This window comes from Rhamphochromis sp. 'chilingali', assembly GCF_963969265.1.
Source record: "Rhamphochromis sp. 'chilingali' genome assembly, chromosome: 3".
In the NCBI taxonomy this organism is placed as follows: domain Eukaryota; kingdom Metazoa; phylum Chordata; class Actinopteri; order Cichliformes; family Cichlidae; genus Rhamphochromis; species Rhamphochromis sp. 'chilingali'.
In genome coordinates, this window is record NC_137931.1 from 39,677,166 (window position 1) to 39,699,737 (window position 22,572).

The 22,572-nt window shown below is 40.6% G+C and overlaps 1 protein-coding gene across 7 annotated transcripts in view; it reads right to left on the reverse strand.

Moving 5' to 3' along the window:
* Positions 1-22,572, reverse strand: part of dab1a (DAB adaptor protein 1a) — an 83,131-nt gene that overhangs the window by 41,667 nt on the left and 18,892 nt on the right. For all 7 annotated transcript variants that reach the window (XM_080876801.1, XM_080876799.1, XM_080876800.1 and 4 more), the window contains exon 2: positions 10,836-11,119. In XM_080876801.1, the coding sequence (XP_080732927.1) occupies positions 10,836-10,905 (70 nt within the window). In that variant the 5' untranslated portion in view covers positions 10,906-11,119. The remainder of the gene's footprint in view (positions 1-10,835; positions 11,120-22,572) is intronic.

The window sequence follows — 22,572 nt, forward strand, 5'->3', positions numbered from 1 at the left end:
ACTAGAAAATACTTCTGTAAAATATTATTTTGAAACCATAGTTCTTAATTCTATCACACAGTGTTTGGGTTGTTAAGAAGTGTTTTCTTTTATTTGAGCGCACTGTCCTTGGACTAAAATGTTTTTTTATTTGCTTGTTTTTTTAGACCATTGAGCTTTTTATAAAGCCACATTGTAAATGCATCTACCTGACTACAGTTAATTTCACTCAAGATGATATAATCAACAGAATGAGAGAGACGTGGAAGGAGGAGTTGAGTTGCATACAGGAGTATCAACTATTAGCCGTGATGTCCTTCAAATCTCAGGACTGTCTTTCAAATTTATAAAAAAATATTTTTATAAATTTGCTCTCATGTGATGTCTCTTGTTTTTGTCATCTCTTATTGTTTTCTAATTAATGGTGTGTTATTTATTCTCTTTTCTTGAGAAATTCTTTTTGTGCCAATTTGTGTTTTCGATTTTTCAGGACAATGGGTGTTTTTTTTTTTTTACATATTAACTTCTTTAACATTACTCAGTTTTAATTCAGTTTATTATCTCTCACTTTCTGTTTGGATGTAGTAATCTGTCAAAGCACTTTGTAAACCCGGTTTCAAAAGGTGTTATATAAATATTTTATTTTACTTTATTAGAAATACTATCTGGACATTATATGATCAGGAAAAATGGACAGGCCCTGACATCACCTCATCTACTGGGACTATCCCAGCTTGACTTTGTTTCCTACCGGAAACTATGGTATGCTCAGTTTTTACACTCGCTTGCTACTAAAGCAAAAATCCAGGAAAGCTATTAATACACTAAAAAATAGCAAAAGCAGCACTGGTCTCGCCTCTATGTTCACAATCCTGTCAGGATGATTGCATGCTTACTGACAAACCTGTGTTTTAGGTTCTTTGTAATCCTAAAAAAGTATTTAACTCTATGTACTCACTATGCTGATTAGAAGTTCTCACAGATCTTCCTTACCGTTCATTTTCACCTCAACCTTCTCTATTTTCTCCCTGTTATGAATTAATATGATACCTAAACTAACATGAGGCTATGAGTCTTTTTCCTTCCCATATCTCAGTCTCTTTTCCCAACTATCCAAGCAGTCCTGTGTATATCTAGAAATCTTGGTAGTCAAGCTCTTTTCTCTCTCTGGCAGTAATTAGAAGGTAATTGTTCTCGCAAGCAAAGGGGAACCTGAAAATGTGCATGAGTGTGTGTGTATGTAACTGTGTCTGTGAACATGCATGTGCGTGTATGTTTTCTGATATCTGTGTATCAGGGGTTGGTGTGTGTAAACATGCAGCTAGCATCCTGTCATGTGAGATGTTGAAGCTGTTCCACCCACAGAGTGCTTCAACGAATGCACCTCAGCAGCTGCTAATACACAAGCAGTCGATTCCACGAGTGCAGAAATGTTCACATCCTGCTGCAGAAGAACAGGTAGCTCTCCAAAGTCCTGCACTATGAGCCTCCACAAAATACCTCCTTTTATCAGAAGAAATAGAAAAGGCACCACTTACTTTTTTGTCATTGTTGTTCTCCTTGTCCCTTTCGTGAAAACACAGACACAGGTAGGGATGGGTATCGAAAACCGGTTCTTGTTGAGAACCCGTTCCCACTGTTTCAATTCCTTGGAATTGTTTGCCATTTTTGCAAACGATTCCCTTATCGATTCCAGTCGCCCCGAATGACGTCACCACATTGCGGAGCATCATTTACCTGGCAGGGCACCTAAGCGGCTTAAACGCTCAAAAGTTTGGTTATACTTTACGAGAACGGATGACTACAGGGCAACTTGCAATACTTGCAAAGTAGAGATTTCATTTAAGGGAGGAAACACTACGAATATGCAAAAGCATTTGCTCACAAAACACGCGATGACCTTAAATGAATGTCGTGTTTTTAATTCCGCTCTGGACTCGTGAATCTCAACCCAGCAGCAGCGGTAACGTTTGCACGTCCTCTCCCGTTAATGCGGCAGGTAAATAATCAACTAACAGTGCATATTATGTTAGCGCGATCTGCCTTATTACAAAACCTGCCATTACTGTGCATTTAGGTGACCATGATGAGACAGGCAGAGTCTGGCTCAGATGCTGGCAGTTCTCGCTGCAGTCTACCGGCAGCGTCTCCTTTCAGGCCAGGATAGATGAATGTCACCGAGCAGTGACTAAGTTTGTGGTAGAAGGTTTGCACCCATTTGCCACAGCAGATGCCCCCGATTTTCGGTAAGTGAATGTGTTTAATTGTAGGCAGGGACATTACTGGATATTCTTGTGTAATTGCTACTGAATAATTTATGTTATATTTTATTATTGCTACAGAAGAATATTTATTTTATTATTTGACATTTACAATTTTTTTTCCTGGGGACCCTGTGACACCCCATTGAAGAGCCGTAGGCTGGATCTCTTAAGATCTCACTGTTGGGTTTGTAAGGCCATGTTACTCCTAAATTTCTATCTTGTTCAAAGAGAAGATATAAAACAAAGTTCTAAGCTAATCGACCTTAGTGTTCTCCTTTTTTAAAAAGAATCGATAAACAATCGAATTGTTAAACAGAATCGAAAATGGAATCGGAATCGTGAAAGTCTTATCAATACCCATCCCTACACACAGGTCAGTGAGTTCAAGCACTAAAAGACAAATCTGAGTGAAAAGTGGGAAAACTACTTGTTTCTTAAATTCCGCATTCTGTGTGAACAGGAGGCATGTTTGTTGGAGGATTGTGAACATCTGTGTGTGTGTGTGTGTGTGTGTGTGTGTGTGTGTGTGTGTGTGTGTGTGTGTGTGTGTGTGTGTCACTACTGCTTTCAAAGCATTAGGAAACACAGGTAACTCCTTTCAGCAGTCTTCCTTTCATGCCAAAACGAGGGTGCTAGAACAAAGCCTTCTCTCCTCCCTGTGATATATCCGGCAAAATATGGAATCACTTGAAGTTGCTGTCCTTCCCCTCTCTACTTTTCTGTGTTGCATCTTGCTTAATGAACCCTCTCCTTTAATTCTCTCAGCAAGAGTCCTGGAAGAGAGGATGGAGTAAAAGAAGACTGGCAAACATTATTCAGCCTGAAAAAGGAGAGGAAGTTCTCCCATCTGTTAGATTGTTTCTATTACTGTGTGTAATCTCCTCACATTGTCGTCAACTCTTTTAAGTAAAAGAAGATTTCTTCTCTTTTTTAAAACTAAATGACATGTTTTTCCAGCAAAAACAGTAGAAACAGAAAGGAAATTTTAATTTTCTATTTTTTGTCAGATACATTAACAACAAAGAAACATGTAAGGAGAGATCTAAAAAAAATGCAGCGACTGTGTAGTTAGAAAGTATGCATCTGCTAGCATTAAACTTCAAATGTATCAGATCATCTGATCACACAAATTTCAGTCTCTTATGTGACAAGATATTTAATTTGCATGCTTCGTGTACACTGGGATTTAAATGTTTCAATTGCACTTCGTATTATCCAGGAGTATATACTTAATGAAATTGCAAACAGTAAAAGACTAGTAGTGATGTGGCACCAGAGAGCATTGAAATTTGAAATCTAGCTACCTGTAGAGACAGGAGTAAAAACTGCTCATAATATAAAGCTGGTGGGTAACAAAGTATCAAATGCCAACTCTGAGGTGAATATCAATTAAAGCAATAACCAATGGGAATGTAGGCTACAACTAACACACATATAATGGAGCAGGAAATGTATAAACAGGATTACCCGCAAAAACACAGCCAGGAAAGTCTACTAGGAAACTGTTACAAAGGAAAGGCCTATAAGAAAGGGGCTTTTTTCCATGTCGTGCTGCACCTTGGCTTGAAAAATGTGCTTCAAAAGAAACATTAATGGAATGAAAAGTGCACAAAGTGATAAATTATGCGGAAAAACACCAATGCATAGTACCCCAAGCTATTTAGCTGTAAAAAACTTAAAAACTTACCCAGCTCGACCAGTTTAGATGATATCACTGTAACTAAAACATCTTAACCAGCAGAAGTGAATACACTACCAAACTGGTACACCAGACAACCTGCAATCAAGTTGAGCTGAAGAGAGATTTTAGCCATATCTCCAAGGTTGTTTTGTCTTTCAGTACAAATCAAAATGAAAATAATAAATGTGACAACACTTGTTCTCTTAAATTTCCTTTAGAGACACAAAATGACATACAGCGTTAGTAGGAACACACTGTAAGAGGATTATATGTACATGCACCTTTTGCAAAGCAGATTTTTCAAACCCATATTCTTTACATCTGCTTGTCTTCAACCCTGTGTTAGCTGCTGATGTGGTGCGTGTCTTGCCGTATACCACCACCAGTTGATCAGTGGAATAATGCGAAATTACTCTCAGGATAGTCGATTATCTGGTTTGATGGAGTGTGCAGAAAGTCAAAGACAAACAACACGGGGACACAAACATGCTGCTGTGCAACAATAAAAGGTCAAGAACTCCATAGCAAACCTTTAGCTCACTTATAACCCCTACAAGAGAATGAAGTGACTGAGTTATACTTTTCAAACAAAGTAATAATTTACAGCATAGATTTAGCTATATTTTACAGCATGTCTCTTAAATGAGCCTTAAACACACTGCGTTATGAAAATGGAAATAGAAAACAGCAGCCTACCAAACCTCTAACAAATAAGAAATGCCCTTTCAGCACACAGTCCTTAAACCAGCACAGCAGGGTGAGACTATCGGCCTCTATTAGAGCCTGTGCGACATTGGGACATTTTCCTTTTGTGCAAATTATGAGCAGGGAGCAAACTGTTGCTATGGAGACAGTAGTTAGTGATGCGGTGAGCAAAGCCACACCAACTTGTGTGGAGGAGAGGACTAAGCTGAACATACTGTGAGGATCACAAGCTCCTGCAGCCACACACACACACAGTCCAAGACTCAGGAAAGCAAATAAAAGGCTTTTACCGATATGTAATTTTCTTTCTGAGTCAGGCATTCTGAATGCTAATTTGGTGTGGTCACATCTTAAACCTTGGATGAAGCTTTTTGAACACTCAGGAATAAGGGCAGAAGAGCGTATCATTGAAGCTGCTGCACAGTTAGAGGATGTGGCTTTGCTGAGAGGAATGAGACACCTGCTTGGGAAAAAAAAAACCAGATCACATCTCACCACCCTTAGTGCCCCTCTTAAGTTATTATAGGGAAGAAAAAAGTGGATGGATAAATAGAGCACACGTTTTCCAGGGATAAAATGATGAGAGGGGATGACAGGAGAGGAGATAGAAGAGGCAATTACCTCTAAATATAGTTTTAGTGCAAACTGAGAGAAAGGCCATGTTTGCAAAGTGTGTGTCACTATGTGAATATCCCCAAGTATTCACTATTGGCCTCCAATGACAACCACAACAGCAGACAGCCAATTCAATTCAATCTCTGTCTGATTGGAGGGAACAGATCTGATTACCTCTCATAGAAGGCACACACACACACTCAAAATGCCGTTGTTTGTGCTCTAAGATTCCCCAGGGAAAGATGTTAGAGTAAATGGCTGTGGTGATTGTGCCAGATAGACTGGATGTGTGCATAATATCCACACGAAGAAGATAATGTGTTTGCTAATCGCACACCAGAGACACGCAAACACACACCCACACAATCCACACACACTAACACAAAGGCTAACAGCTGCACAGCTATAACCCTTAACCACTCTTTTCATGCCGGTGGCTGCCAGCTACACTGTAGAAACACCCTCCCACACATCCAGCCAAATCCCGAATCGTGATTTTTCAAAGTTGTGATGACTGCGAGTTTTGACAGCAGCGGAAGTTATTATAACTTGTATTCATATTTGATGTCGCATTAGGAAAGACAGACATGCACTAGTCGATGTTTTATTTGAGCATTTGATAACGTTATGAATGCAATACCGCAAATGAAAATGACAAAACTCTGTATAAGTATAAAAGTCAGTTTTGTAATGTTTACATGTAGCGGTTAGGAAACGAAGCACAATCAAATCATCCAAATGATTGATGGTTACGTGCCAATGCGACTGCTTTTGAAAGACAAGCTTAAGAATGACAGTAACAATTTAGCAACATTTGACAAGCCGCAAACGTTCATTCACGAATCCGACAATGACCACACTTGTTGGAACAACAATACGGGCACAACGCCAGCTTCAAAGAGAAAACCAGAGGGTTTTTTTACGATTTTAAGTTTTTCTTCCATTTAGCTTTATCAAAAGGCAGGAGGCAACATGAAAATTTATGCTCCATCAACTGTGATTAAACGATGCAGACAATTTGTTTTTGTTCAATGTTATACGAGTGACTCAACCTACTCTTGTTTTGACAAGAAACTTTAGATCCTCTGGTGGGTGAACCAAAAGCATAGCATGCATTCAGTACCCATTTACTAACAGCTTAAATCTATTCAGTAATTATTTTAACTGCACTGCATTTTTCACAACTGCATTGTTGTTGAAAGGCTACAGCGATGTAATGTCAGAATGATTTGCGGTAAAAGGCGAAAATGCAATTCAAAGATTCTCCAGAGTTCGGCAATGGTACATCACACTTCATTAGCAGGTGGGCGCTGAAATGTAAAAGTTTAAAGTGGAGACAAAACTGTCTGCAGCTGTTGGCTCTTCACAAATGTCAAATTGGCTTGCTGTTCTAATTTGACATTCACATAAAAGTGTTTGTACTGGCAGACTGTCAACTCCATGTTTTATTAATAATGAAGAATATCAAAATGAGTTTCTTAAAAAAAAAACGTTGGCATACTACTGGAGTCTGCTCATCCCCTTAACGTCAAGGTTGGAATCAGCAGAGAGGGAAATAAACAGCGTGCAAAAATGTGATACAAACAGAAGAGGAGGGAGGCGATAGGAAAAAAAAATCAGAGGGGAATAGCAAGGTGGAAAGATCCAATCTCTCTGGATTTATTAGGGCTTAATAAAGACAATTATGTCTACTTCAGGGATCAAGTCTGACCAATAAGACTGACTAATTTACTGTTAGAGTATCACAACTTGGCAATTATTTCACTACGGTCATGTAAATGCTAAATATCAAAGGTTATCTCTACCCTGTCATAGTAATTCAATAAAACCTTCTGCTAGGGAAGAAAAGAGCTCTTAGAAAAGTGACCCCTGAGCTAGCAATAGAAGCGTAACTGCACTTGTACAAAAAACACATGCGCACAGACCCACACACCGATCACACAACATCTGTGATAAATGTATGACACATAGCAGTCCCACAGTCTTTTTCATTACATTCTTCTCCAAAGAACTCAGAAACAAAGGCCCGAGATTAAACAGCTCTCATTCGCAATGACTCATTAGTCTCACTCACTCCTCACTCTCTTCATGATCAGTCTCTGCTCTGTGTCTCACTTATACAGGACAAGGTCATTTAGGAGTCTGTGGAGTGGGAGAAAGAACGATGAGAACGGGAGAGGAAGGACATTAGAGGAGTAAGGAACTATCCTTCAGGGATTTTCACTACAACAAAACCACTATTTACACCCTAATGACAACCATCTATTCTGTGGATCTATTTTCATTTAAATTCAGCCACTCCAGAGGGACAGAAACCAGAGGACTGGACAAAAACATGTATATGTTCTGCATAAACACAGGTCTTACACATGAAGCACATTAAGGTTTCCTATTCCAAAATCATGCCCGTTGCTTGTGTGTGGTATATGATTGCATTTGACTTTCATCACCCTGCTGAGAGTGTGTGTGTGTATGTGTGTTCATGTCTGTTTGTGTAGATTGGGTGTGCTTGTGTCTGCCTGTTTAGAAGAAAGACCCAGATCAGAAGAGAGATGAATGAACCAATCTCAACAGGTCTGTGGCTGAGCAAATTCTACATCCCATTTGTAAGAGAGACATACAGATAGAGACGAGTTATAAGGTGAGATATATGTACAACTGTGTGTGTGTGTGTGTGTGTGTGTGTGTGTGTGTGTGTGTGTGTGTGTGTGTGTGTGTGTGCGCGCGCGCGTGTGTGCGAGAGAGAGAGGGAGAGAGAGAAAGAAAGTGAAAACCCTTAAGTCTCAATGCTGAAGGCAAACCATTCATCTTCCCTCTCATATGCTCTTCTGGGCTTCAATCCCAGTCCCAGTGTGTGTGTGTGTGTGAGTGTGTGTGTGTTCGCATCTTCCAAATATGGAGAGCAGTCTGAATGATGAACATGATCTCCATTGCAGCAGAACAATACTATTTCTAAATAGGACATGAGAGGCATTCAGTGTTCCCTCATACACTGTGTATGGGGGAACCAATGCTTGTTTGCAGGGGCTCAGGCGCACCATGTGCAATGAGGCATCTGCTGCAGGTGATAGCGAGTGTGTGTTTCTGTGCAGTTGCGTGCATCCATTAAGTGTCATTCCCAACGGCGTCCAAAGTTTTTGCTACATCAATCAGATGCTTATTCAGAGAATGCTGGGCGTCACTCTTACAGTCGGGCAGGTGGCACCGAGCAGCTGGGTGATGGCTGCCAGCCTGGCCCCTGGCATCACCTCTGCTCTGAGACCGCCCAGGCTTGCTCTCATACACCTGCTAGCTACCTGCCTCTGGAGCTTTTCACACCTGGATATTTTTGCTTCTCACCAAACACAACATCCCAGCACCTGTTTAGTGGAAGCCTACTGTGCTACACCACCTGTTAATTAACTATGAACGGCAGCAGCCCTGCATTCTGTATCCTAATCCACAAAGACACAATTAATAAAGAGAAAAAAGTAGCTCACAAAGCTGTGTTTGCATGTATATGAGTGTGTGTATAACAATCATTTCTAGTCAGGGCTGCAGGTACTACCTTAAAAAGTAGTGATTTATTAAATTCAGAGTAGTCTTGCCTTCATGATCTGATACAGTAATATGAGATTAAAAGGTCACCTTTTTCAATTCTAACATTTTACATATCAGGGCATAATAAAATGAATCATCTGTTCCTTCCCAGGTCTTACTTTTTTTTTTAAATGTAAAAACAGCACATAACAAAATTGCATCATGTCATTATTTATGTCACAGAAATGAACCCAAAATGCAGAAGCCACATGTGGAAAAACTAAGTACACCCTTTACTTTTTCTTGTCGGTTGATTCCTGTAGAAACAGAAAGTACTGCTAATTAACTGCACCTCATTAACTGATAATCAGCAAGTGTGATCCTCTCCATAAAAACAGAGGCTTTGGCAGTTCGCTGGTCTGGAGTATTCAGATGTATGTTAACACAACACAAAGAAGGAATGACATCAGTAATGACCTTAGTGAAGCAATTGCATCACCACATCAATCTGTGAAGGGTAATAAGGCCATTTCCAAACAATGTGAAGTTCACAATTCTATAGTGAGAAAGATAATTCACAACTGGAAAACATTCAAGACAGCTGCCAGTCTTCCCAGGAGTGGACGTCCCAGCAAATTCATTCCCAGGTCAGACATGCAATGTTCACAGAAACTGCAAAAACCCAAGAGCCACATCTCAGACTAAACATGCCTCAGTGAGCATATTAAATATTAAAGTTCATGAGAGTACAATTAGAAAAAGACTGAATGAGTGAAGTGTTGTCAGGAAAAGGCTCTTATCTCTAAAAGATTGGAAAAGCTGCATCTGAATGGACTCAGGAACAATGTCCTTTGAACTGAGGTAGTGATCTCTTGCCATAATCCACAGCACCACTTTTTATTAAACCTGAAGCGTACCAGCACAAATGCCTACTGTCAAGCAAGTGTGGTGGAGAAGTAAAGATCTGAGCTTGTTTTACAGCCATATGACCCAGAGTAAACCAAGAACTTCTCTTTATATCAAATTATTCTAAAGTCAAGTGTGAGGAAATCTGTCTGGCGGCTTAAATTTGGCAGCAAGACAATGAACACAAGCACACCAGCAAATCTATAACAAAATGGCTAAAAATAAAAGAAAAATTAAAATAAAACACCAAAAATCAATGTGTTGTAGTGGCCAAAGTCCAGATCTCAACGACATTTGTTTAACAAATGGATGGGATGTACTTAACTTTTCACACACTTCTTCTGAATTCTAGCCTAGTTTTTGTTAAAAAAAACAAAAACAAAAAACAAAAACAAAAAATAAAACTTCAACATATTACAGCTATTAACTGTACATAAATCATGGACCAGTCACCATACTGGGACACATTGAGGTCATACACTGTTTTTTTGTGGATTCCTGTTTTTAAATCTCAAGTTGAGCATTTGAAAACAGACAGGTGGCAGATCTGATCCAAACACTCAGGACAACAGAATTTTAGCAACAATCAGTCACTAGATAGCCATTCTTTATGCCATACCCAGCTTTACCACATTTTACTTTAAATGGGACCAGAACACATATTATGGTGTATTCGATAAAACTCAAAACTACCAGCTAAGATCAGAAACTCACTAAGTAAATGCCTACTGAGGTATTAAATCAAACCCAAAAGAGAAAAAAAAACATCCTACACTGTCTGACTTCTTTTTATAACCAGAGAAGTCACCCACTGCTGATGATTAGAGAGAAAGCAGACTGAAAGCACCTCCGCAACGGTCTTACTTTTCAGAACCTCGGGCTATGTCTATTTTTTATATACAGTCTGTGGTTACTTGGCTGCCAGTATTGTGCATGCTGAGTCACTTTCATTGTGCTTTTTTGACTTTAATGTCAAAATGCTGCTATGATGAGGGATTTCTCTTGTGATGTGAAACTACTTTCATGTCACAAGAGAAAAAGATTTTTTCTCTCCTTGCAGAGTAATCAGTGAATTAACCACATTACCCTTTCAGTTACTCATCAGTTAAATGATGAGTAAACAGTAATATCTTCAAAGTTGTTCCTGACTTTGATGCTGCACTTACCTTTCCTCTTGGAGTCCCGTCTTACGCTGCTGGGCCTGACCGCTGGTTGTAGCTCTGTCTCTGTTGACATCCTCAGGCTCCAACTGGTTTAGACTCCGCTCCGCTTGGCTCAGCTGGGATCGGCTGGGCTCCGAGGGTCCAGTTCACAGCGTCAGTGCCGGCTGTGCGTGCGTGGCCGCCGGGTGTGTGCGTGGAGGCGCCAGGTGTGTGTGTGGGCACACAGGCTCATGGGAGAGGGATGGGCTTTAGCCCTGACACAACATCCTACACACACCCACAGAGAGCTGGAGGAGAAAAGACAGGGAGAAAGAGGTTGGCGTCGGTGAGGTTGCGCTTACTCTTGGCAGGTGAGACCTAGAAAGAGTTCTCAGCAGGCATTAGAATGACTTCGTCTCTGATCTGCTTTGAGAAGATGTTGCCAATGGTAACAGACTAGAGAGACCTCCACTACACTTTCTGCTTTCTATCAATAATGTGCCTCAGCAAGAAATTTTCTTGAGAAAATGTTCTTCCTCTTGAAGCCAGGTAACCAGGAGTCAGATTTAAAAGTACTAATAATGCATTCAAACGTTTACACATGACGTAATCTGTTAGATCATTATTATGTTGGTTTTATCTTCCTATACTCCCCAAATGTTTGGCTATGACATGGGAAGTCACTAACCTAATGTCAGACAGGGTAAGAAACACAAGTGTTTTCAACAAGCAGGTGGAACCAGCAAAGTAGTATCGACAGAATATCTATACCGCTTTATTTGCAGGTAAAGCCAAGCATGAGTTCACCTCCAACATGTTGCAACAATCTCTTATTGCACAGGAAAACTCTGTTTGCACAAACTAAAGGTTTCAGGAAGAAAAATTGTTAGACCCGGTGCCTGTGATAGCAACATCTACCTGCCATACCGCATGCCGCAAAGATAGAACAGTAGAGCAGCATTGGCGCTGCTCTCGCTACTTCTATGACAATGACACAATGCTGCTGGTGAGAGGAAAGAAAAAGACTCACTGGGGATTTTATTTCTCACTTTGAGTCTGAACCAAAAGTAACAGGAAATAACAGCAGGGGAACACGGTTAACCTTGTTTACAGCTATGAACGATTTAATGACCATAAGTGGTCCCATACTTGCTGAACAACAAAAGATAAAACAATTATAATTCACAACATTTGCTTTACTTCTTCATAGTTCTGCTAAAGCTTCCAAAGTGTTTTTATTAGCTTGAAAATAATATGCTCGGGTTGAAACATTGCTACAGCACCCTACAGAGCTGAACCAGGAAGTCGAAACAGTGATAGAGAATTATGACAGACAATTTGCTCCCTTTATCTTTTCTAACAGGTCAATTTTTTTAATATTTATGCATTCTGTATCCTCACAGCAATTATCTGATATCTTAGCAATTAACTTGAGGGTTCCAGTGTTATTATTACGAGCACGAACAGAAGCTTAAACTAACAAGACCAAGGTTGTATTAATTTCTTTTTAATGCTAATTCCAGCTGCCCTTCTTAGGACTGACAGGCCCCTTTGGCCCCAGCATTTTGTATTTTTCCTGCCCATCTGCTGCTACTTATTCCTAAGTGTTGACTGGCAGTGACTACCATAACTTAGCAGCCAAAAACACTCAGATTCACACTTTAATGCTGTTGTGTGAATGCATGAAAGCACGCTCATTTACATGTGCACACAAATCCAGAATAGCTTTTTTTTCTTACTTGGAGATGGTAAAGCACAAAGACGGGCAGCTGCAAGCTGACATGCTACATAATGAATCTGACTACCTTCTGAGCTGCTCTTCCAATCTTCTTAGAATATAAGTCTTGACCTCTCTTTCCTTCTCCGTCTCCATCTAACAGTGGCCGAGTGCCGATTTAAACAAAACCAAAAGACTTGTGCTTCTTGGGGAAGAGGGAAATCTCTCTTATTCTATTCCTCCCCCTCTCCACGGTGTTTTTGTGTGAATAGGAGGCCCCTGTAAGCCTTGGGCGAGAACAGATGAATTGAGAGGCTTTTAATTTGCTGCAGACAGAACAGAACAGAGTCCATTTAATTCTGCCAGCAGAGGCCATGTCGGCAAAATGCTGACAATATTCTTTATCTGGTCCAAACACACTGGAAAAGTGTGAGTCACTCCAATTACAGGCATTATCAGCAGCACTGTTCCACCAAATGGATGGAGAGAGAGTGAGTATGAAGAGAGAAGGGTTAGAAGGAAGAGAAACGAACAGAGTGGAAAAAAAGTGAGGGGTGAGGAAACAGAGCGGGTGAGAAAGACAATGAGCGAGGGGTAAAAGGGGAGAGAAAAAAGCCCAAGGAAGTAAAATCAGAAAAGAAAGGATGGGGTCTGAGCAGCTTCAGCTTCAACCCTGAACATGTCCCCTGTCCGTCTCTTCTCCTTCCTTTTTTTGTTCTCTGAATTTGTTCTCCTCCTTCTAGCTGTGAAGTCTTTCATGAAGCATCTGGAGCTTGTGTTTAAAAAAAAAAAAAAGCAGTCTGTTAATCCTCAAACTGGACCAGAGACGAGGCAGTCCAGCAATTCTCACTGCACACGCACAATCTACAACCAAACGCACACACAAATAAGACCTCGTAGACAAGTTTCTGTAGTGCAACTTTGATTTCACAAACAAATTTAGACCAACTTTAAACTGTGAAATGGGTTCACAGTTTACATCCTGTCTGCAAAATTACTCCTGTAAGAGAACAACTCACTTATTTAAAGATGTTCTACCCATCCAAGCATTACAAGCAAAACAGCCACTACTTCACTGGTGAAAATGAGCAAGAAACAGGATTGTGAGACTGAAAATGAAAAATCTGCTGCAGCACAGCTCTCCAGACATATGGTTGTTTCTCTAGAGACTCAGCGAAGAGTTCTACATCTTAAGCTACCGTCCCTGGAGAGGAGAACAAGCTAATTTCTCAAAACACAGTCCATGTCTAGCTTCAGCTGTACAAATTCCCTGCCTTGAAAGCACGCACAGATAAAGTGAAGGAAAGAGCAGCACCATCAAAAGCCATCGTGAACGCTGTAGTGGTGGTTTGACCTGGAATCAGCGCGCAAGCTAAATGTAGCAGCAGAGCAGGATGTGAACATGGCTTAGTGTGTCTGGATTTAGACAGCAATCTGAAGCCACGCCAGAGGAGAGGCATAGTGCAGGCAAGGAGGAGAAGGGAATGAGCAGTAAATTGGACGTCCGTAAATGGGGCGCTGCCAACAGGCGCTAGCGGGAGATGTGACGATCTGCATGTGTGTGCACGCGCTTCACTGTACTGTATGTGTGTATGACTTCATAAACAGGATGCTGCCAACAGGAGCTTAATGCCCAGAAATCATCTGCAGCTACAGGAAAGTATGCCAAGTTAGTGGAAAGAAAAAAAGAAAGGAAGAGAGAGAGAAAGGGCGTGCTCTCTCTATCCACCTCGCCTTTCTCCCACCTCTCACTCTTACAGGGTAATTGTGTTCCGTCCATCAGGCTCAGAGTTAGATTGCTGGCTCCACTCATTCGGCTCTCCTGCCATCTCAATAATGAATAATCATAAAGACCCCCTCTACACTACTCGCACACGCTGTTCTCAATACTTGTGCTCTGTCCAGCCTACGCGCACACTCACACTTTATCAGTGCTACCTTTGTATCCTGACACTATTGCACCGAGTCCTTATCAGCAGCACGCTTCTCCTCTGAGGTGTATTCGTTGATGAATAACAATGTTGGTACTAAAGGTCAACCAAGTTACATTCTGCTAGGTTTCAGATGTTTTTACAGTGAATGAACGGTGTTCGTTTTAACCATATAAAACAAACAAAATCACATGTAGTTTTAAAGACCCAAACGGCTACATACACCTTTTAAATGTCAACTGACAGAGCACACCATCAAGCCGAGGAGAGAAATAAATGTCAATAAATTTCTGTTCTGTCCAGAAAAAGTATAAAACTTAAAGATATAAAACCTACCAGTTCATGAGCCTTAGCAGATAAAAATATATAGTGTCCACTCAACTTCGGTAGTCCAAAAAGCTCAGGAAGACGAGGCGAGGAACAAAACAGTGGAGCAGAAATGAAGGAAATGAAGAGAAGGAAGGGTAAAAGATCAACTAATAGAGGTTAGAAGAGAAGGCATGCCTATTGGTGTATGATATAAAAGGTTGTTTGCACTTCTGTAAAAAGACTGGGAGAGTGTGGGATTAAAAAAAAGAGCAAAAAACATGAGGTCTGGACTAAAGTCCAATGCTATGCAAAGATGCTGCATATCACTGCACTTTGTCCAGCATATAACAATAAAAGAAGTGTACTTTCCACAATCTAATCTCCTTTTTGATGAGGGATTTGTGCAGACAGATATAAAGCAATGATGAAAAGAAATGCAATTTCCTGATAAATTTTGTATCAGGGTAACTTCATAGATAATAATCAATAAATCATTAAATGCTTTGGACATGTAAAAGTTCATCTGGCAATGCAGAAGTAATGCCAGTGAAGTGGTTGCAGGGATAGTTGCAGAGGCATACTGCACCGTGAAATCATCTGTGAACTCCTCAATGATCAAATTCTTATCATGAAGCAACTTTGGCACTAGGATGTTTTATCAGCATGATGACATTTTTATTGATCTAAAACAAGACTGTAACCTTTAGCTGATTAATCAGTAACAGCATTAGCCGTTTTTGTACTTAGTTTTTATAGCATTATCTAGTGATGGATTTTCACATCAGGAAAATGTTCCCTTTTTGTCTCATGTAATAGAAACCAAAAATATTTTGGACTGTTGGTTTGGCAACATCACCACCTTGATACTTTGAACTATTGAAAATATGGTGAGGATATTCAATATTTTCTGACATTTTATAGGCCAACCAGAAATTCATAAATATGATGGAAATACTCTTGAGCGACAGCCTTGATCCAAAATTACCCCAATATCATCAAAAGATGTCGATTTTTAATTGCTTTTTAAAAATTAAAGCTCACTCTAGCTACTTGTGCAGCCACATATTGCATTTGTTAGCATTATCCATCCCTGGTATCATGGGTCAACGCAGTTATCACACGCTGAGAAGCAACTGTCAAAATGCATGTGATCACCGCTCACCACGTCATAATGAAGCTAAAGTATTATATAGCAGCTGCGTGGTAAAAGGGCATTTTTGACATTGATCTAAATAGCCAGTCCACCCACGCTGCACATTAGCCTAGCTGAATTTCTGAGAATTCCTTTTGGGGCTGGGGGAAGAAAAAGAAAAATTGCAATTCCAACAGCGGTTACATGACAAAAAAGAAGGCCTCAAAATTGTTACTGCAGCTGTCTAGTGGCTGAAACACCAGCCTGGAGTTCTATAAGAACAAGTGTGCCTCTAGTTCAGCAGGCAGTCAGCCAGGCCACCATTCAGCACAACAACACATTGCAAGAGACACGGGTTCTGAGCTGCTCTAGGTGCTCCACATGGCTCCCTGCCTGCATGAATGACTAGAAGGAACATTCAGTGGGGGTCTCATCAGGAAAAGGTAAACATACACACATGCACACAATCACACACACACACTTTCCCACCCACAACCTCTTGCCAAAAATAGAATACCCCACAAGATGACAGGCTCACTTGCACGTGCATATCACAATTTAACACAAAATATACACATACGGATACAAACGCGCACATCATCTTAACCTAACCTATTTACAGACACAGGGCTGTAGATATCAAAGGGTTGTGCTTTCTTTTGGGATTTCCTCCTTTCTCATGTTTTAAGGGGAAATAGATGAAAACGAATCCCGTTCTCCTTGCACCTCCCCTGTGTATGTGAGTGTGAGTGTCTCCTCTGACTTGTTAATGTGCTACATTTTAAATTGGTCCTGCTAAGCAATGTGTGTAAGACTGTCTTTTTCATGCAAAGAGGAACCAGCAGCTTTTCCGACAGACTGTGGATATGCCTTTATCACCAAACCTGCACTCTGATTCCACCTCTGTGTCTGCATGTCTGACTGACTGATCCTCTCACTGCCTCCTTCATCTCTACTCCCTTGTTCTACTACAGCAACCCACATCATTCTCAGCTTCTCTATTTACACATGCCCAAACTATTTGCTGATGTGTAAGGTTGGATTTACGGTGTGACATCGTTTAGTAATGCATCCTTTTATTTGGTTGTGCTGTGGCCTTTCTCCTATTTGTCTCTGAAGCGGTATGACTTCAGATGGCCTTCACACAGGCAGACCTGCTGGATGTTATTTCCCATTCCCAACACTAAGCAACATGTGGAAGTGGAATTGTAGCTTCATCCCTCACAGGAATGATTCAGTGATTTATGGTTGCTTGTAGTGAAAAGAAACAGGCAATTGTCAGCAATATGGAAATGGATTTTCACGAATGACGGAGCACAGTGCAAACATACACCATACCCCGTGACTACCATTTCCCTGACCCCTCAGATACAAAAATATATATAACTTTTATTCATTTTCATGGGGTCTTTACCTATTTAATTTTATGCATCAGTGGTGGGTGAATGAATAAATAAATTGTGTACACGGAATGACAGAAGGCACAATAAAGAAGTGCATAGGAGGTTTTGCAATGGAGGTAGAGAAATGAACCATGCTTGGCTAAATACTGGCATAATTTAGAGTTTGGCCCGTTGCAGTCAGAATATCCCCAGCAGCTCTAAAGCCAGAGGTCACTCTTTTTTTCTACAAAACCATCATCACTGCATTCTGGTGCTGGCCTGGTAAAAGTGTCTACTCAATATGATTTAGATCCCTTACAGCCCCTCTGGACGCCCATCAGCAGAGCCTAAAGTGAGTGATGGATTTGCTACATATGTGGAGTGGAAGAGAAGAGAGGAGGATTCTGGTGCATAAAAATAGAGCCAGAGCCTGCTGGAGCACAAGAGTAAGACTTAATGAGGGATGCAATCATCAATTATTCAAAACACTTAATCATGGTGTCGCACGGTGCTGTTGCACAAACACATGTGCGCACACACACACACACACACACACGGACATACCACAGGCTTGTCAAACTGTGCCTCTAAAGGCAGACATTGAGAGAGAGATTGATGGATGTAAAGGGGAATACAGACATGGGATTACTGTTGCTTTATTGTGTATGTGGACATTTTCTCCTACAAATATTACACAATAAAAAAATAGGATGAAACCTCTCCCACTGCTTATATACAAGTTTTATTATAATGACAATTATCTCTTTAGATATAATCAATAAATTGGTCTTAGTACTGTAATTGATTCAATATATTAGTTATAATGTATTAGCTACTAAAAATCTGCTGTAGTACCAGCAAGTGCCAGTAGCTGGAGACTCTTACTCTGACATGAAAAGAAAAAACTTATCTGACTGCACTCCAGTTGAGCTATTTGAAGGAAAACATCTATAATGCTAATAGAAGCCACAGCTGAATATATAAGTTGCAGATGTCTATGGGGGATTATTTTGCAGATGCCCGCGCAGAGTCAGTCGGACCAGTTAGACCAGTGGATACCTGCTGATGTGTAAACTGTAACAATCCTGTCAGAAAACTGAGAGCTTATGTTGCAAATGTTCACATCAACTTTGCCTTAATTTCACCCATTTCCAACACTTACCATTACCAGCACAATAATGTGATGAACTACCAGAGACATTGGCCCGCTTTGTCTATGAATACATTTCAATGGAATACTGGAAAAAACTGACTGACAAAGGTTGTGCGATATTATTTGTGGACATCTGTTGGATCTGAACAGCTGTCTCCAGCAGCTGTACTGACATTAACTATGATAAACAAAGCACGATCCCATCTTGCAGATACCGTATGCATATTTTATATTAACAGTTAAAACTATTTGATGTGAAGCCATGAGGAGAATACAACTTGAGCACTTCATCACCATTAATAGATTAAAAATGGTTCTGACTGTAATTGTTAGATATGGCCAACAAATCTAGTCAGATCTAATTTATATCCTCCACTGAAGCCATAAAGTTGTGTAGCCATTTGATTTGATGTCATTTTTTTCTTGTTCAAACTATGGAAATTGCAGACATTTTGCATACTCTGTTCAGAGGCACCTGCCAGCTGGTTGATTTAACATTAACCTAGCTTACCCCTGCTACATGCTGCTCATCTCTCTAGGTATTTCAATCGAGTTGACTGAAGTACAGTAAGAGATTTTCAAGTTTGATTTATGCATCCATAGCCACTTTACAGGTTTTCAATAACATCAACAACACACAGACTCCTGACAGATTAAACAGTAAGTAAATGATTGCTATTATAGTGTTAGATGCTTGAGAAATTAGCACATGTAAAGAAGTAATTTTGATACATTTTGAACAGTGCTCCTGGTTGGCACTGGTCTGATCCATGATGCTACAATATGCAACTTAAAGGAGTAACTAATCTGCTAGTAAGTATCCAAGTATCGATTGTTTTTTAATAACCCAACAGGAAGCTGGAGCTACTGCGATGGACTGCAAAGAACCAAAAACACATCGGGCATGGTCATAATTAATGTGGATCATTACAGTATTTTCATATGCCCAGTAGTGGTACTCTTTGTAGCATCTCACGAGGATGTTTTAGTTCTTGTAGGTGTAAAATCCCAAAGTTCTGCCTAATCTCTCTACTTGCTTTTGAGTCAGAAAGGAAAGACAGGATACAGAGAAGGGAAAGAACTAGATGTTTGCAGAGCAGAGAAAGTAGAGACTAAAAGAAGCTAAGAATGCTTCAGGCTAGACCTTCAAAAGTGACATCCCAAAACTTCTTCAACTGCAAGCCGCTGGCGAGCCTTAACTCAACAGCTCACTGCCTGCAATTGGTACCAAGACACACATCTGGAGAATTTTACGAATGTCTATGTCAGTCAATCTGTCAGAGCAGAGCAGCAGGAACAGATTCTCCACCTCTGGTCTCTGAGGCCAGTTAGTGCGCTGAGGGAATGCCTAGGTTGAACCCCAGGAAGAAATTCCCAAGGGGGTAGAAACGCATCTCCCACCTAGCACTCCCCTGTGCTACCTTGTACCGCTAATGGCCATCAGTCAGTTACAGCTCCTGCCTCCTGCCCGTGTGTCTAATCGCCCACGCACACTGTCACAGTCGCCTGCCCTTCCAGTTAATACAGACAGCCAAACAAAATCAATCTTAACCGAGCGTCCGTGTTTGATAAGGCCTTGTTGTTTTTTATGGACTCTGACAACATGATCCGCTCCCACCCACTTCACATGGGAGTAACAGCTCCAAATCTAGCACAGCAGGTTGGCTATTTAATACTTTCATATCTTACAGTTGTTATGTACTTTCTGGAGATCCATCCATCTTTCTTTCACAAAGACAGACATGCACATGGCACACCAAGCCCAGATAAAGAATACAGCATCCACTGATGTCATCAGCCTGAAAGTGAATCACAGCAGGATTGTCATAGTCAGGACACAATTTGCATAATTTCCTTCTTTGAATTCCCAACTCTTTTGAACTTGTGGGCAACCATTTCCAGCCAAACACACACACAAGTACACAACTATGACAACGTGCAAAAATCTCTGTGAAAGTTTCCTGGAGGTGAAAACTTTCTGCCAGCTCTTGAAATAGCCCCTTTTAGCACCCCGTGGTCTATTGGACTGCTGGGCTGTCTGAACACTCACAGAGCGGAGGGGCTATTGGCATTCACTTCCCCACGGGGCTCGGAGTCGATACAAAGCTCTTAAAACTCAGAAAATGCTGTGTGTGTTTCTGAGAGTGAGTGTTTGTATATGTGTATATGAGACCGAAAACAGAAGAAAGAAGGAAGGGATGTTAACATTCATGTAAAAGTCATGCAAAAGAAGCCGTGCAATAGTTAAAGACAGATGTTCAGCTACACACACAGACAGTATCGGTGCGAAACATCCATGCGTGCTTCTGTATGTGCAACCATTTTCACACAAACACTTTGATGTCCTTTTTCACTTGAAGCACACAACAAGAGACGGACTACTTCCGATGAATTCTCACTATCTACAAGACTCCATTCAGTTTAGATGATGGTGCTACCAGGGTAGCAGGTAGAAGAGAATAGAGGAAGCAGTACACACGACACCCACCGAGTGATTTCACAGTTGTTCTCATACTGGTAGAACTGGGCATAATCTGATATCACACAGGCTTTATACCAATATAGCTGACAGGCTAAGAGACGACTGATGTCCGATCCAAATGCATCGGGCGTTTGCATTCTCACACGTTTCTCTGTCACGTCTTGGTAAACATCTAGAAAAGTTCAGGTCTGCAAGTGCACGTGTGAAAATGGCTTATGTGTATGTGGCACAGGTAATGATTGTGTGCTTAAACAGAGCTCCACCCCACTGGGCCTCAGCCTCTTAGTGTCATCCATCATGGTGATGCTGCTAATGATACCAATACACACACCAGCACAGAGGGAAGAGGTGGAAGGAAAGCAAAAGGGGGGGGGGCAGGGAGAAAAGAAGAGGAGAGTAAAAATGGTGATGCAAAAGGTAAAGGAACAACAAGAATTCTAATATTATTATTTTTATGTCAGTTGGGTTACATAAAGATCATTGTCACGCAAATAAAGTGAATTTTAATTTACATTTGCATTTGAGAGGGAAGGCTGAAGAGGAGGAGGAGGGAGAGGAGAGAGAGAGTGCTGGTAGAGAAGAGGCAACCAGCATGAAGAGGGAAGGAAATGTGCTGTCACAGGCTGAGAAGTGGAAGATAATCTGTGTGACTGGAATAGGCAATCTGATTCTCCCTTTCCTCCTCCTTGCTCTCTTTCTCTCTGAAACACACACTAAAACACAAACACACACAGTGTATACACAACACTGCCCGCTGCCAAACTCACAGAAAAGCTGAGGCTGACTGTGTGCCCTGCATGAGCTCCATTGCATCTGTGTGGATTAATATCACAGCCAGTAGATTCTGCTTCAGGAATAAGACACATAAAATTAATTGTAGCATTTGCTTCTATTAAGAGAGAATAAAATTTGAATGGAAACGTGAAGAAGAAATATTCTTATTTTTAGGATTTTTGCACCCTGAAAATACTACCAGTGCTAGATTGGACTTTTTTAATGTCTCACTGAATTTATGTGGTTAAACAGGAAAGAACACCTACATTCATAAATGTCTCAAAATGTCACATTTAAGTCTTACAACGGCAGAGCTACTGAACAAGAAATTAATGTTGGAGTAGTGCATTTGAAAGAACAAAAAGATAACCACTCAAGGATTTCTTTGACTTGCTGGAATACAAATGTGATTATTTGATCAGTTAAAAGGCTTTTTTTTTGTTTAATTCTACTACATTCTTAAAAAGGTCTCTCAAATCATCACAAATGTTTAAATATTTAAAGTTATATAAGCATCATAATACTAAAAATTTGGTTTTACAGTATTTAAATAAATACATGCATCTATTGTGCATGGAAATCCCCTCCATAGCATCATAACAGTATATTTTTTAGGTCAATTTTGATTGAAAATTTGTATTTTCCAAACCACCTCGACTACCTCACTCAGAATTCAGCTAGATTAGTCATGAGAGAGGCTGTGAGGAAAAAGGCTGGAGTATTTCTTTCTTCCTTCTCATCTCACTCCCAAGACACGTTGTCCTCTTCACTTCCAGGAGCAGGATGAAGGCCAGCGGGGGTTTTAAATTAGCCTATCAGATGCCTCCACCAGCTAAAGGAGAATTCTGAATATACTAATAGATAGGAGATTAAGATATGTA